This window comes from Camelus dromedarius, chromosome 15 (assembly GCF_036321535.1).
Source record: "Camelus dromedarius isolate mCamDro1 chromosome 15, mCamDro1.pat, whole genome shotgun sequence".
Lineage (NCBI taxonomy): Eukaryota > Metazoa > Chordata > Mammalia > Artiodactyla > Camelidae > Camelus > Camelus dromedarius.
In genome coordinates this window covers 5,846,001-5,862,495 of record NC_087450.1, presented here as the reverse complement: position 1 = coordinate 5,862,495, position 16,495 = coordinate 5,846,001, and the positions used below count along the sequence as shown (strand labels likewise).

General features: G+C 49.5%; 1 protein-coding gene across 9 annotated transcripts in view; it reads left to right on the top strand.

Annotated features, from left to right (window-relative positions):
* The window catches only part of LOC135323033 (uncharacterized), a 142,467-nt gene that overhangs the window by 1,200 nt on the left and 124,772 nt on the right, over positions 1 to 16,495 (top strand). For 3 of the 9 annotated variants that reach the window (XM_064494279.1, XM_064494278.1, XM_064494277.1), the window contains exons 2-11: positions 471 to 849; positions 1,467 to 1,602; positions 4,070 to 4,156; positions 4,504 to 4,664; positions 4,955 to 5,001; positions 7,548 to 7,676; positions 8,021 to 8,154; positions 8,576 to 8,628; positions 10,408 to 10,992; positions 12,401 to 12,944. In XM_064494279.1, the coding sequence (XP_064350349.1) occupies positions 1,561 to 1,602; positions 4,070 to 4,156; positions 4,504 to 4,664; positions 4,955 to 5,001; positions 7,548 to 7,676; positions 8,021 to 8,154; positions 8,576 to 8,628; positions 10,408 to 10,687 (933 nt within the window). In that variant the 5' untranslated portion in view covers positions 471 to 849; positions 1,467 to 1,560 and the 3' untranslated portion in view covers positions 10,688 to 10,992; positions 12,401 to 12,944. Of the gene's footprint in view, positions 1 to 470; positions 850 to 1,466; positions 1,603 to 4,069; positions 4,157 to 4,503; positions 4,665 to 4,954; positions 5,002 to 7,547; positions 7,677 to 8,020; positions 8,155 to 8,575; positions 8,629 to 8,914; positions 8,957 to 10,407; positions 10,993 to 12,400; positions 12,945 to 13,429; positions 14,267 to 16,495 lie in introns of those variants that run through there. The other 6 variants (XM_064494283.1, XM_064494285.1, XM_064494284.1 and 3 more) reach the window with 6 other exon arrangements.

Below are 16,495 nucleotides of genomic sequence, written 5' to 3'. Positions count from 1 at the left end.
CAGGACAATAGCCTCAAGAGAAGAACAGACAGAGCAGGAAGAGATGTGGGGTTTCTCCCAGGAATGAGGCAGAACAGGGATTTCTGCAGATTTGCAAGGAGACCCCGACCGCTGAGCACGGGGTTACAACCCCACGTGACACTTGTCGTGTTTGGCTTGGGCTCTGGGTCTGGCCTGATCATGTATTCTTCCAGCTGAGTTCCAGAAATTCAGAGGGTAGACTTAGAGAGGCTGCGTTTGGAACCCGGTGTGGAGACGGAGGGTCCTTTATCCTGAGTCCCCTCAGCCTAATCACTGTAGCTGAGTTCCAACACCACCCAGGCCCCCAGGGTGGCCATGGAGGGAGAGCAAGCCTGGCAGGTGACCCAGGGGTCCCACTGCTGTGCCCCTCCCTTATCTTTGTTCCCTTTCACCCCGGAAGGTGTGATTGTCTCATGTCATGGTGACAAGCCATCTCTCTTCTCTGTCAGGTGGGATCCCCACCCCCGCTCAGCCTTCTTGCTGCATGGATGCTGAAGGACCAGGCTCACTTGAAGTTCTGAGATTGAGCAGTAAGGTGGAAACAAAGAAACCAATGGAAACAAAGAAACAAGTCATTGTGGCCAAGCTCCCCACCACAGAGAAGCTGCCCTGAGTGGAAGGGAGGGTGTGGGCATGCCCATTTGTTTCGTGTCTCCCAGTGCTCTTCGCTTTCTTATTGCAGACCTGCATGGTTACAACAAAATGATCTGCAAAACTGAAAATATTTACTCTCTGGCTTTTACAGAAAAGGCTGACCAGCCTCTGGTTCCCGTACCGGTCAACTGATTGGAGTACCTTTCCAGTTTGGAAACATCTGGGCAGGCCCAGGTTTGCAAAATTCTTTAAGAGTAGTTATGGAGTTTTGCTTCTAAACATTTTTATGGCTGTATACTTCTGAGCTGAGGTTGTGCTGTGTAATTCTGAGCCGGGATTTTCTCAAACTGTTTCTTATTTCTTATACCGGACACCCCTAAATTCCAAGGGGAATGGGATGTTAAGGAAGCCATGGAGTTTAGGAGAAAGATACAGATTTCATTTCCATTTAAGCATCGATGTATCTCCATCCTAGGCAGTATCGGTTCTGTGGTATTGATAGGGGAAATAAATAGCAACCAAATTTATAGAAAATAGTGGGTCATTGGGTACACAATTTCTTCTTTTCAACATTTTTGTAGTGTTTGCAGTTTAAGATGACCGTTCCTGAGAAACAGGCAGCCTCTTAGAATGAAATAGCATTTTCCCTGAACCATACTCAATTTTTATTTCGTAGACAGCAGGAAGGGCAATCACACATCCAACACTTGGGGACCTCAAAGATAAAACGTAACTTTCTGGGAGCACACTCCCCCCGTCTCCCTCTGCTCTTTTCACTGTCCCATTGTCCCTGAAGTCTCTTTTGTATCTTCTGCTCATGACTCCAGTAACTCTTCCTTCTCGTCCCTCAGCTGGTAAGTTTACTTTTCTACTTTGACCAAGCAAACTGAAGCCAACAGAAGAGAACTTTCACCAGCAACTCCCAGCACATCCGCTCGCCTTCTGATGTCTGTGACTACACTCTCGCTGCTCCACCTCTTATTACAGGTGACATCGAAAGCCAGGTCATCCAAAAGTCACCAGGGGGCCCATCCATACAATCTTCTCCGGGCTGTCACTCCCACATCCATCCTCTCTGTCACTACCTCATCTATTTTGTTCTCCTGCTAGTTGGCTCCTATCAGTATATAAAAGTCCATCCTCTTAAAAGAAACAAACAGCACTCCTTGACTCTAATTGACCCCCACCAATTGCCACCCCATGTCTTTGCAGCAAATCTTTAATGAGTCGTTTAAACTCACTGTCTGCATATTCTCTTGAGCCATTCCCTTTTGCACCCACTCTGGCTTTTCCCCTGATCCCTCGCTCTATGGAAACTGCTCTGTCAAGGCCATCAGTGACCCCACGTTGCTAAATATAGTGGTCAGTTTTTAGTCTTCATCATGCGTGGCCCTTTGGCAGCATTTGACCCAGCTCTTCCATTTCTCCTCCCCCGTGTTCCTGCTTCACTTGGCCTCCAGCCCATCGCTCTGCTTTCGATCCACTGGCTGGTCTTTTGCCAACGTCTCCTCTTTTTTCCAAATATTTACTGCGAATGTGCCTCGGAGTTGGGTCCTGGGTCTCTCCTCTATCTCACTGCTATACTTTTGGTGGAAGCAACCAGACTTGGAAATTGACATGCCATCAATTTCTCGATTTGTCCAAAACTCCCTGATTGGCCTTTTCCACTTGGAACTCTCTCCCTGATACTCATATTCTTTTTCTTTCATTCATCTTGCTTTCACATTCATACATATGTTCTACTGTGTAAATTACTTTTCCAAATTTTGAATCAGTCCATACATATCATGTGAAATGCTCAGATCTCTATTATTTCCACTAAAATGCTTATTCTAACTTAGAACCTTTCTGCATTTCTGTATTTATGTCAATAAAGTGAATAGTATTTCTACAAGCCTCATAGTTAAACAGTGTGTTTGTTTGGGGCTATTATGTAACATGAAATAATGATACATCAACATATTCCTTTTTCATTTAATTTTATGTAACACCAAGATGAGGTTCTTGCACTGAAGACTGTTTCGTTGAAATTTTACCTACGTTACGGACAGTCAGTTTTTGTGAAAGCCCTCATTTCTCCCCTTTTCTGATATATTTTCCATTTGGCTATTATAACATATACCTTGGCATGAAATAAAATTCCAAATCCATTCACATAATAAAATTAATACATTTAAATTATATTTTTTAATGTTAAAAAGAAAGAAAAAAAAACCAGACTCCTCTACCTATTAGGCATTTCTGTGGCAATATCTAATAGACTCCTTAATCATGACATTGAAGAACTGAGCTGATTCCAGCCCCTTTCCACCTGCTCAGCCCCATCTTGTCCCATCCCCTGTGGATGGAGAGGACATCCATCCCATTTTCCAGGTCCAGATGTTGGAACCATGTTCTTTCTCTCTCTTTCTCTTACACACACAGACAGCAAATCCAGCTTGTTAGAAATTTCTAGCTACTCTGAATTCATTAACCACGTACTCCCTGTTCCCCACCCTCCTAGGAGCCTCCTTCAACCCCTTGTTGGACACCAATTAGCCTACTTCTTCCATCTTTGCTTTTCTACAATCTCATCCACACAGAGTCAGAGGGAGCCTATAAAAGCATACATTTGAGGGGGTGGGTGTAGCTCAGTGATACAGTGCATGCTTAGCATGCATGAGATCCTGGGTTCAAACCTCAGCACCTTCACTAAAATAAATAAATTAACCTCCTCCCAAGAAAACCCAAAACAAAAGCATAAATTGGACATCACCCATCCCATCAAAACTCACTAAAAGGGTCACCATTCCATTAGGAGCCAAAGTCGTCCCAAAGTCTTCGAGGACCCGGCCTGCTCTGCCTCTCCGCCCACACTCTCCACATCACTCTGGGGGCCTCTGGCTCCGGCTCTTCCTTCTTCCTCCGGATCTATTCTGCTTCAAGTTCATTACTCCTTGAGATCTGCCAGGATTGCCTTATTCCCTCCTGCCTGCCTCCCACCCCACCACCATCACCTGAGTTTGCTCATATCACTCTTATTTTTCCCCAAGCTCTTGCTACCCCCATCATGTTGCCTGTTTTCTCTGCTAAAACTCTGAGCCCCCAGTGATGGGGAGTCGTGTCTATTTTGTTGACTAATAAAGCCCAAGGGCCTTGGGAATGGGTATAGTTACTAGATTCCCATAAGTAGTAGGAGCTTATACAGATTTGCTGAATGAATGCAGAGGTCCTGGTCCAATTCGATGGAGCACTTCTGTGTCCAGCTCAAAGATTAACTCTCCTTTCCTCCTGAGAGAGGGTGACCACTTCCTTGGTGATCAAAGGCAAGATCTATTTTCTTTATGCTGTTAATCTTAGGCGGGGAGATTGGGGGATCTTCATTTATATTTTAAAATTTGATTCACTCTGCAGTTTGTCTCCTGTCTATGTATCCTTTTGAGAAACCATTTATGAGTGATCATTCTTCCATCAGATTGAACAGGATCCAGGGGGAAGTACCAAGCCTGTCCCATCGGCCATCCTGTGTGTCATGTCCTGTGACCCAGTAGATGCTCAGCACGTAAGTGAACCAACAGGAGTGAGTGAAGAGATGGGAACATCTCATTATTGTGGTGGCTGCACTCTGTCCGATGCCTTGAGATTTGGGGAAGGGTTTACAACTGCGGAGGCGAGATGTCAGGTCCTCTGTGCTCTTCCTGAGTGCCCTGGCCTTACCCATTCCCCCAGCCCCCTCTGGGCAGCCAAGCCCAGGAGCTGGGCCACCGGCGATTTTGCTGATCAATAAACCACCTCACCCAAATTCCGGGGGTAAGAGCGGCCAGCACAACTGTTTGTAGACTCTGAAGTCAGGTCCTTGGAGGAATTCCTCACTGAACAATGTTTTGGACCTTTTATTTTTCTCTATAGCCTCCAGCTGAAGAAACAGATTGCCTTAGGTACATCAAAGGTGAGGACACCTACTATCCCCATGGAGCCCAGGTGGGGCTGGGAGTCTGCTGTTTGTACAGCCGGTGGGCTCGTGTTGCTTTGGGCATCCCTGTGCCTGAATTCCTGCAGTACACTCGGTGGTAAGAACGGGGGTGCCTGGCAGGGAGGGAAGCGGGTCGGGGGACTACACAGCTGGGGAGACGTTAACCTGTGGTGAGCGGGAGCCGGCTGATGCATGGAATCTCGGTGCAGGGAACTCTCCAAACTCAGAGAGGTTCCCACTCCCGCAGGTTCCCTTTGATCAGGGTGCTAGGCTGTCAGCACTGCAGGGTCCCTGTGAGGATCATAGTGCCTTCAGGCAGTGGGAAGTGAGGGGTCCAGTGGCAATTAAATTAACTGTGCACCCAAAGCCAACCCCCGTCTCTTTCAGCCTGTTTCCTAATCTGCAAAACTGGAATGATGTTAACCATCCCGCAGGTTTGTTGATGGGCTGGGACACACTAGACTGCCAGGAGCTGGAATTCCTCTGTGCCCTGATTGTTATCCTTCCTTCACACTATTTACTCTCACAATTTCAGTCTCTCTGTCTCTCTCTCATTCACTTGTAACTTTCTCTCCTGCTCTGGTTTCATTTGATTCCCACCCTCCTCCCAATCCCCAGATGAGTGAAATTAATTTCTGTGTGTCAGTTCCAAATTCCTGGGAAAGATGCTCTGTCCCCTCTGGATTGGTTGTCCAACCCATCAGTTGCAGTCAGAGGAGTGAGTCCCTCTGTGACCAGAGGAGGGTCTCTGCCCAGCCCCCCAGCCACCACTGTGGGAGCACATAGCTCTCCGAGGAGGAGGTACTGGCTGTGACTTGGTGTCACTAAGTGTGAATTTATCTCTCCTCTTGCCCCACCTTCATCCTCCTAAACAAAGATGAAAATTAAACACTCCCGAGATTTGTGTCATGGAACACTCAGGGTGGGGGCTAAGAGGGCTGGATTCCCTGCTGAGTGTAAGGGGCTACAGTGACTCCCCAACGAGAGCCTGTAAAGGAAACAGCACCGGCCCCACCGGACACTTAGGGCGCTGAGTCTGCGTGACATTGAGCCAGGCTTCTGACCACAGCTCAGGTGTCTGGTCCGACTGGTTAGTCTTTGAAACCAACCAGCTTTGGATTCCTCAATCCCTCCCTGAGGTTTTACCTGAAACACAAGCTTCTGTATCTCTGAAGACAGATGATGAGGACCCTTCACGTAAGGCATTTGCACTGCCCTGTGCGGGAATTTGTGCTGCACGGTCTGCCCGGCGAGCTGACCATAGTTCATATTTTACTGATCTTAGAAATAGTCTGGTTTCCTGATGCACTGTTTCACTGAACAAGCAACAGAAGCCACCTCTGGCTGATAAAAACCAAAAAGGGACTTAATGAAAAGATACTGGGAGGGTGCATGGAGTGGCCCAGACCAGAGCCGACCCTGGGGCCGTAGGAGATGTTGGGGAGCCCCAGGCACCAGGCTGCGCAGGGTGCTACCGGGCCCCCTGCTGCCCCAGCAGGGACCCCCCTCCTCCTGACACTCCACCTCACTGCATGTTCATGTCCCGGCAGGGCCAGGTCACACTGAAGCCACCAGCACACACCTCAATGGGGGAGTTGGCCCCTTCTCAGCTGAGGGCGTGCCTGGTGTGGGGAGAGGCCCAGTTAGAGGAAGACGGTTCCCCTACTGTTCCGAGTTAATGCGCAAGTCAGTGCCCATCACTCAGGAGAGCCGGGCTGGTCTGACCTCATTGTGGTGACTAGGCCGTCTGAGTTCACGTATTACTTTTTAGGTTGGAAGGCCCAAGAGGGAGAAAAAGTGGAGGTTCTAGTACTTATTTTATATTTCCCATGTACCAGGTGCGGTATGCAAGCCACTTCAGACAAGGCCCATAACAACCACATTAATAGGCCACGGAGAAAGTCGTGCATTCAGGCCTCTGCAGCCCCGAAACGCGTGTCCTCATCAGTTCCGTAGTTACCAGTGGAAGTTGTAGGGATTTATGGGACTGTGTTCTCCTGTGGGGGCTGGGATGTGTGTGTTTAAATCCACATCTTCAGAAACTCGGCTAGAACCACAGCCACTGATTGTCTGCATGGAGGCAGAGGAGGGGAGGCTTCCAGCCTCTGGTCCAGCTCGTGTGGAGCTCAGAAATTGCTCCTTCTGTCCTGAAAACAACACCAGAGCTGAGGGAGCTGAAAACCCACTGCTCTTCTTAGATCCACAAGAAAACTGAGGGGGAAAGCTACTCCCAACCGAGAGAGGCAGCCGGGCAGGCTTGGAGAGTCACAGCTCCCAGGGCAGAACCCGCTTTTGTAAGAAACTCGGGGGCAGGCAGATTTAACAGGTCCCTGAGGCCAGCTGGAAACTCAGCGTGGGGAAGTCTGAGTGTGACAACTTCAGGGGGCCAGTCAGAGGGGCTCCCTGCTCTTTTTCATGCATTTTACTTCGAGGACAGTACCCTGCTCTCAGAGTGAAAATCATAGGAAAACTCCTCATGCTTCCTGCCAGGAAAGGATAAAATAACTCTAATGAAATACACCCAGAACATTCTCTTCCATTGTGGGGGGTTGTGTTTTTTTTTTTTAAATGAGAAATTATTTTACCAGAGCCTAACCAGCCTGGGGGAAGGGAAATCCCTTCTGTCTCACCCAAATTGGGGTGAGGGGAATGAGACACACTTGTGGAGGTCACAGCGCAGGGCACAGGCTCAATGAGAACTAATCACAGGAGTATAGATGCCCTGCTCTGTTCCGCTACCCCAACACCTAACCTCCATGTCAGTAGGGCCTCTGTGTAATAACAGGAATAAAATTAAAAGAAGTTAATGTCTCAGGAGTGTCTAGGGAAAACCCAAAGATAGCGGGCAGATGAAAACAAGGACACACAGGCAGCTTTAGCCTCTCACACCAATGGCTGTAGCAAACTACACACAGCCCATCCCAGTAGATAAACAGAAAACCTCACAGAAAAAACTATTTATTTTGGTTCTCTTACCCAGTGCATTCCATGGTGCATCCTCACCTAGAATTGAGTGGAAGCAAGTCCATCTCAGAAGGGACATACCTGAAGAGGAATGGCATTCCAGACTCTGAAGGGCAGAGAAAGCACCAGCCTGGGTTAGAGAAAGGTGAGGGGTGGGGTAGGGGGTGGGCTGCCTTCTTCCCCAAATAAGGAACCTTCCTGAGGCCAGCACCGTGGGAGGGAGGGCCATGGGGTGGAAGCAGCCAGACTTCTTCCTGAGAAGTGATAGGATGCCTCCAAGGGACCATTCAGGTGCCCATTCAGGTGTCTTGACGGTGGGAGCCAGTCGGTCTGCCTCAGAGCCCAGGACTGAGGTGGGCGCAGAGCAGGCCGGTCTTACTTGGCCGGATCCATTTCACTTCTCCGAAACCCTGTGTAAAACATGAAGCGTGGTCGACCTGGTGAGCACAGCTCTGCCCTCAAGACCGGTTTCAACTCCTCTCTTCCCAGAGAACAGCATCTCTGAGCCCGTCCTGGGTGACCTCACAGAGATCACCCTAGTGGCCCAGGCTAGTGACCGGGAACATGTACCTTCCTGCAGCCAACCCCAGACGTCCACTGATGCCTCATATACTGGCAAAGATGTGAGTTCCTGTGCATTGGTCTAACAGCAGAGACTCTGCCACAGGCCCAAGAGGTGGTGTGTGGGACAAGCAGGGGTGCAGGAGTGTACGCAGTGCAAAGGTGTAAGTGGTGGCAGGGGTGCAGGGGCTGTGGAGGGTGCAGGCAGTTCAGGGGATGCGGGGGTGCAGGCAGTGAGGAAGGGCAGAGAGTGGCAGGGGTGCAGAGGTACAGGGAGTGTAGGGGTGCAGGAAGGTGCTCAGGCACGTGGCCAGGGTCAGAAGGCAAGTGCACATCCTCGCAGTCAGCCTGACCCCGGGAGATTAGTGCAATGGTCTGGGGTGGCGGAGGGGGCGGCGGCGGCGGCGGCGGCGGCGGCGGCGGCGGCGGCGGCGGGTGGGAGGCTGCCCGGGCAAGCCGGTCGATTTCTTCTCTTCCCTGCAGCCTGGCCTGGGGGGGCGATGGCCGCCGGAGATTCGCCAGATGTTGGACTCCAGGTAAGCTTGCTCCTGGGTGGTGGGGCGGTTAGGTCAGGGGGCGGTGGCAGCGGCAAGTGGGCGGAGCGGGGCTGCCCCTGGCGAACTGATGGAATAGCTGCCTTCTCCAGGCTGCCGGGCCTGGGAGCGGCCTCTGCTGCCCCAGGTCGCTGCACACACCTGTCCCACTCAGCAAGCTGAGTGGGGAGTGGAGGCGTTGTCGTTAAGGTGCAGGGCCCACGGGGATATGGGGGCTGCCGCACAGAAGCCGGTCAATTCGCTCCGCTCTCCCCCGCGGCGGAGCCAGGGGCGGCTTCTGCTGCCGTAGAGGCGGGACGCCGGTCTCCAGGTGAGCTTGGTCCTGGGAGGCGGCGGCGGCGGCGGCGGCTGGGGGTTGGGGTCCGTTCCAGGGAGCTGCTCCATTTCTTCTCTCCCCCGCGGCCTGGCCTGGGGGCGACCTCTGCCGCCAGAGATTTGCCTGAGGTCCGACTCCAGGTGAGCTTGCTCCTGGGAGATGGGTGCGGTGCAGTCAGGGGGCTGGGAAGGTGGTGGCTGCGGGGATAGGGAGGCTGCCCCGGGGGAGCTTGAGGATTAGCTCCCATGTCTGTGCCGCGTGGCCTGCAGGCGGCCTCTGCTGCGCCAGGTCCCGGGACAACCCTTTCCCACTTTGCCTGCTGGGGGCGGGAGGCAGGGTAGTCAGGGTGCACGGGTGGCGGGGGTCGGGGGCCTGCAGCGGGGGAGCGGGCACATTTGCTCCCATCTTCCCCGCGGCTTGTCCTGGTGGCGGTGTCTCTTGCCCTGGGTTAAGAGACACGTGTATCCTAGTCGGCCTGGCCCCAGGAGGCGGGCGTGTTACGTTGGGGGTGGTGGCAGCAGCGGCAGGTTTTCCCATGGAGCCGGTCCATTTGCTCCCATTTCTCCCCATGGTTTGCCCTGGGGGCGGTCCCTGTTGTCCCTAGTTCGCCGGACGTCCATCTCCAGGTCAGCCTGCTCCCTAGAGGCGGCCACCGTGAGGTCAGGGGGCAGGAGCGGTGGCTGCTGTGGGGGTAGGGGGCTGCCTTGGGGAGCTGGTGGATTGGCTCCCGTCTCCCCGATGGCCTGGTGTGGGAGTGGCCTCTCCTGCCTCAGATCACCAGACACACCTGTCCCATTTAGCCTGCTGGGGGAGGGGCGCCCTGGGAAGTGCCTTTAAAGTGTGGGGGAGGCGACGGCAGGGGTAGAGGACCTGCAGCGCGGAGCCTGTCAATTTGCTCTCCTCTTCCCCACGGCCAAACCTGGGGGCGTACTCTGCTGCCCAAGAAGCCGGATGCCCGTCTCCAGGTCAGCTTGCTCCTGGGAGGCGGGCGCGATGCTGTCGAGGGGCAGAGGCAGCTGCGACGGCCGGCTGCCCCGCCTAATGGGGCCACTTCTTCTCCTCTCCCCTGACCTGGCCTGGGGACGGCCTCTCCCGCCCAAGATTAGCCTGAAACCCCACACCCGGTCAGGTTGCTCCTGGGAGGTGGGCGCGGTGACATCAGGGGTTGGAGAGGAGGGGGGTCTGCCCCTGGCGGGCTGGAGGATAAGCTCCCATCTCTCTGGAGGCCTGACGTGGGGGTGGCCTCTGCTGCCCCTCATTCCCGGGTCACCCTTCTCCAGGACATATTGCCCCGGGGGTGCTGTAGGCTGCGGGGGCGGCGGGTTGTTGGCGGGGGTATGGAGCTTGCCGCTTGGGAGCTGGTGGTTTAGATCCCATATCCCCCGCAGCTTGTCCTGGGGGCAGCCTCTGTTGCCCCAGGTCGCAAAGCACTGTTTCCCTGACAGCTTAACCACCGGAAGTGGGCAGGATGTGCTGAGGGGGCGGAGGCAGCCGCCAAGGCAGCGACGGAGGGGGCTGTCCCTGGCCAGCCGGTCAATTTGTTCCCATCTCAACATTTGCTGTCCCAGTTTCACAGGACGCCCTTCTTCAGTTTATCCTTCTCCTGGGAGGTGGGCTCAGTGCATGCAGCCCAAGGTCTGGGCTCTCCCCTGGGGAGGGGCAGAACTCTCTTCTTCTTCTTTGTCTTTATTCTTCAGCAAAGTGGTTACTGGCCCCAATTCTTAATTCTGAGAAAGTGTAGCCTGTGTTACGGAGGAGCTGCTGGACAGTGAGGTTTCTGGGTGGGTTTTCACATCAGCTGATGCCCCAGGCAGGCAGGAAATCTATTACTTAGAGCTTCTTAGTCTGGAGTTGGGGGATGGCCCCGCCATCCTCACCATGCTTTTTAAAAATGTGTTACTCCCCTCTTTTTCCTAGGTGACATTTTAGGTTATTGCGTCCCAGATTGCTGGCACACTCATCCCTGTTCTCAAACATCTTTTAAACTTGGGTGAAGTGATAAGTTGGGGAAGAAGATGATTTACTGAAAGGTAAGAATACTTAAATTTGCATTAAAGCTACATTCTGTCAATCTTTCTCAAATGATTTTTCTCTGATTCTAAATCCATGACCTAGTGAATGTTGTACTCCTGTGTAAATCATTGATCTTCACATCACACTGGTTGAGTGGTCAACGAGATTTGTTATTTAGATTATTCCTGAAAGGAAAAGCTCAGGCTTTTGAGAATTCCTTGTCTGATGTCACCCAGGCAGTCACAGTAGAAGACAGAGCTGATATAAAAATCCCTCACCTGCCTGAACTGCAAAGCTTCTGGGATTACTGATCCCTGAAATGCAGGTGACTCTTGGTGATAATCTGGGGGATGGTTTACATGATCAGATTCTTCCAGTCCTGTAAATGGGTTCCGTGGCCCCAGCCCCGGGAGAGCTGGTCATAAGGGCCATATCGTGAGGGGTGGGATGGGAAGGCAAGGTCTAAGAGCTGGCATCACTGAGATTCCACACTTGCTAAACACAGACCCCAGAGCCTAATTGTTGTCAGGTTCTGTTCTGGATTTGAGAGTGTGTTCAGACATGATTCTTGCCCTTCAGGGGTCACTGCCTGGGTGGAAGTAACCTTTACATAAATCTGGGGAGGATGACAATTAAGTAGATGGGCTGTTATGATTCTCAGTGTGCCCAGGCTCGCTCTTCCAGGCACTCGTGGGACTAACGAGAGTCATGTTATTCACTCATACACTGATTTATTACCCTTGAATTGATCATTTGTCCCACAGTAACAGAAACAAGCGATGAGGAACCTGAATTTTGTCCCCTTTCCTAGCACTGATTGTATCTGTCAGTCAGGCGCCCTGCGTATGCATTGTGAAATGGTGGTATTTCTTGCCCAATGGGACTGCACTGTCAGTTCTGAGAATCAGGGGAGACACGTGGGTAGGACAGCACACTGACACATATGGCACCCCCCCCACCCCATGAGACAGCATTGTCGATGCTCAGGTGACCCGATGTAGACCGCGGTGCTAAACCGGAGCATGTTTAGTGATCTTGGTGGCTATGAAAATACAGACTGCCGGTCCCTATTTCTGGAGACTCTGAGGGTGTGCACCCCAGAATTCTGCATTTTAAGAAGCACTTTAACTAATTCTGATGAAGATGATCTGAGTGTCCCACTGAGAAACACTGGTGTGCGATTCACCAGTATTGAGGATTCTCAGGGAGCGTTGTCTTTTCAGGATGGTCCAAGGGCCCTCACGAGACTTTTGCCCTGGGTGTAATTGTATGTGTTCGAAAGTGATGTCTCTCACTTCCAGTGCTTGTCAGCATGCTCTATGCAGGGATTTGCTCTCAGCAGATATCAAAAACTATAAGTCTTCAGGTCACCGAGCTAGAGTGTGAGCGATCTTTTATTTTGGTTTTCTTTATTGCAATGCGGAGTCTCCCGAGAAGAGATTCAGACTGAACAGCTTTGTGTCGGACTTTGGAAGACCGCTGGTGCCCAAGGGGTTCTCTGGCAGCACAATGACGAATCTAGGTCCCTCTTTCACTGCTACGTCAATGAAGTGGACCGCTTGGACAAGGCCAAAGCTGGTATCCCAACCATAGCCCTTGACAGTGATGTTCGGCTCCAGGAAGCCATCAGATGCAGCAGGTGGCCAGAGGAGGAGCCGAACGGGCTCATGAAATGTGACACCCCCAGCTTCATCAACACGGACAAGAACTCTTCCTTTGGGGAAGATGATCTCCTGATTTTGGAACCACCTATTGTTCTAGAAAATAAGCCAGTTGCCCAGACCTCACACAAAGACTTGAATTGGAAATGTGCTTTGTCAAGTGTTTCTCTGAAGATGTGAAGTCTGTCTTTGTATGGCAGGAAGTCCCCTTTCACAAAATTGTATGTGTTTGTGTCTGAGAGAGAGAAATGGAGACAGACAGAAAGACGGAGACAGAAGAGAGCCCCCTCAGAAGAGAGCTAGTTAAGGTGAGTTTTTGTGCCTTAGTAAACATTTGGGGTTTTGGGGGGAACAAAGTATTTACACTGTCTCATTCTCCTCGTTGGAAACCTTGGCCCCGTCCTCAGTGTCAGCGGCCTTGAACGGGGGCTTCATGGTGCTTTTCATCTGGCGCTGCCACTTCCACGCTCTGCCTTTAGCACGTTGCTTTGCCTCCCAGGGCTGCCACCCTTTAAACTGTAAGGTGAGGAGTCTGGAGTAGATGATCCATCCCAGCTCTGCTGTTTTGCAAATTTCTGATTTCGTATTCGGATGAGGCTGGGATACACCCAGAGCAGTATAAACCAGGCCCTACCTCCTGTCTCTTGCTGGGGCATCCCTCAGGTCTGTGCCTTCTACTCAAGCCTTTACTGAGCCCAGCTTTTGTCAGGAGCCCAAGTGCCTACCGGGATGGCAGGAGACCTGTCTCTCGTGGTCACGGTGGCAGACATTTGTATTGGTTGTGCTGAAACAGCTCTTCTGAGATCCTCCGGCCACCCTTGCTCCAACCTGAGGACAGACCTACCGTTCCTTTCCTAGGAGGAGGATCAATCCATGGTGCATTTTATGACAATCCTGTCCCCAGGAATGCACGGAAGGTTATCAGCTGAGTGAGGGGAAGTGCCTCTGTGTCTCTGTGTCCCTGTATCTCTGTCTGCTCACAGTGCCCTGCCACCGGCTACTGAACAAGAAAAGTGCTATTCACCATGCTGTGTCTTTTGCAGATGTGTAGGTGATGGTCTTGTGGCTCATGTGTGGGCTTTGTGCTGGGATGTTGAAGGGCTTATAAATACCTCATCAACATGTATTCGAGATGGCCTGGTGCCACACAGACTTGATTCATGAAGGCATCAAGCCTGCACACTGGTTTGGAAACAACTTGGTTTTGATCAGTCACACTGAAAGCATGACTCACTGCTGATCTCTGGGTGGTTTTTTCATTTTAGATTTATTCACCCAGTGTCTTGCTTAAGCTGAAAAATACATTTATTTCACTAGAATATTCTCAGATTCTTTGTTTTCACACATCCAGTTGTTTAATTCCTTTAAAAATCATTTTGTGTTTATAATGCCTCCTAATATCTATCATCTCTAGGTTCCCAGTGGCCTGAGCCATGCACCAGATTTGATGTAGGAACTGTTCCACCAAAAGAAATCCCTTTGCCATAATATCTTTTGAGGAAAATATTATTCTTTAAGGCTCTAACAATAAATCGTAGAACAAAGCATGGAACATTTATTGTAGTTAATACATGTTCATGCAAAAAGAAATGATATTTTCATTAAACAATGTTGATTTTAATAACTTTTACTAATGTGAATATTATTACTCATAATTTAAGGAACCAAATAAAACCACAGTGATTTATTATGAAGTTTGAAAACTATTTACACTGTCTCTCAATTAGAGGTAGCTTTATTAGAAGACTGAAGTGTATTTAAATGATGGAAAAATACACATGATGACACCATCATTTTTATTAACTAAATATCAAGAACTGTGCAGGGTTAAGATTTAACCCTCTGCAAGCTGTCAAGTTAGCATGAGGTAGTTTGTGGATGCTGCCAGAAGACAGGAGACTCCCCCAGGTTCAGAGACAAAGAACTTCTTGCCAGCACAGCAGGCAGCTTGGGGTTCATGTTCATGTTGGTTCCTGAGTTTCTTTCCTTTTGCTGTTGTAACAAAGGACCACAGACTCAGTGGCTTAAAGCAATACACATTCATCATCTCACTGTTCTATTGTGCAGAAGTGCAAAGTCATTGTCAGTGGGCTAAAACCAACGTGTGGCCAAGGCTACGTTCCACACCGAGGCTCTAGGGAGGGATTCGTCTTCCTACCTTTCCCAGCTTGCAGAGGTGTTCACACTCCTTGGCCCAGGGCCCTGTGTCACTGTGACTTCTGCTGCCACTTTACATCTCTGTCTCTGACTATATAGATATAAAGGAAGAGTCTTCTACATCTGGTATGGACCCTTTTTCCTAAATGGACATTGTATCTCTATTTATGTGCAGATTAAAACCCCTTCCCTCCAGGGTGTGGTGGCATCAGCTCACAAGATTACCACTCTGGGCTTTAAGTGTCCTCTTTGTATTGTCACCTGGGAACTTCTCTTTCCATAGTTAGCTCTGTGTTACATTTGTTGTTGTATTTTACCCGGCATTACTGAAAGTTTTACTTAAAAGGGATCCTAATTAGCTCTGTTTACCTGTTTCCAGAGCTGAAAGCTTCAGTTCTAGAGTATCTGTTTGATTTCTCTTAAAAATACATTCCAGTATATTTCTCTGGTGAAAGTCTTTACCCTGTTGTCTATTCTCCCATAATTTCCTTATTTTCTTGAATATATTAAAAGAATTTTATAGCCTTTATTGGTAACTCTGATGCCTACATCACCTGGGGGTTTGCATCCTTTCTCTAATGTTTCTTATTCTCATATTATCCGTTATATAGTCTTGACATGTTGCATGTCTTGAAATTCTTTATTACATGGCAGACATTGCAAATGAAAAATCCATATGTTATTTTCCGTGAGAGGTTTTCTACCTTCCTGTTAGGCAAACAGGGTGAGGGACTGATCATGTCGCTCCAATCAGGCGCTGAGGTGGATCAGGACTGAAGTGCCTTTTTTCTTAAAACAGCTTTGAGGTATACTTGGCAAAGTAATTTTCACACGTTTTGACATAAGTATATCCCCAAGAAACCATGACCACATTCAAGAGAGTGAACATACCCATCACCCACAAAGCTTCTCTCCTGCCATTTGTTGTCCCTCCCTCCCTCCCCATCTCTTCCCCTGGAAACCATTGATCTGCTTTCCATCTCAACATATTGGTCTGCATTTTCAAGATCCTTGTATGAATGGATTAATGCAGTATCTACTCTATGTTGTCTGACTTCTTTCATTCAGTGTAATTATTTTGAGAGTCATCTGTGTTGCTGTATTAATAGCTTATTTTTCTTATAGCAGAGTATTGTTTAGTGCTGAGTTTTTACTGAAGAGTTTGTTGTGAGCAGTGTTTGGATAGACCATCATTTGTTTCTCCATTTACTTCTTGATGGATGCATGGGTTATTTACAACTTGAGCTATTATAAATAAAATTGCAGTGAATATTTGGTTACAAGTCTTTATATGGACATATGCTTTTCTTTTCTAAAGCACCAGATGAGGAATATCTGGGTTATATGGTAGATAGGTATTTACCTTTTTTAAAGAAACTGTTAAAGACTTTTCCAAAATGGTTGTACTATTGTAAATTCCTTGTGGTGTGTATCAGCTCTGGTTGCTCTACTTCCTTGCCAGCACTTTGTAAGGTCGGTCTTTCTAATCGTATTCATTCTTGTATGTATGTGTACTAGTATCTCACTGTGGTTTTTAAAAGCATTTCTCTAATGACTAATGGCATCTTTAATCAGCATCTTTTCATATGCTTATTATCCATCTGGATATCTTTACTGAAGTGTGTTTTCTGGCCTCATTCATTCATTCAGGTGTTTGCATTATTATTGAGTTTTGAGACCTCTTTATTCTGGATCAGATACA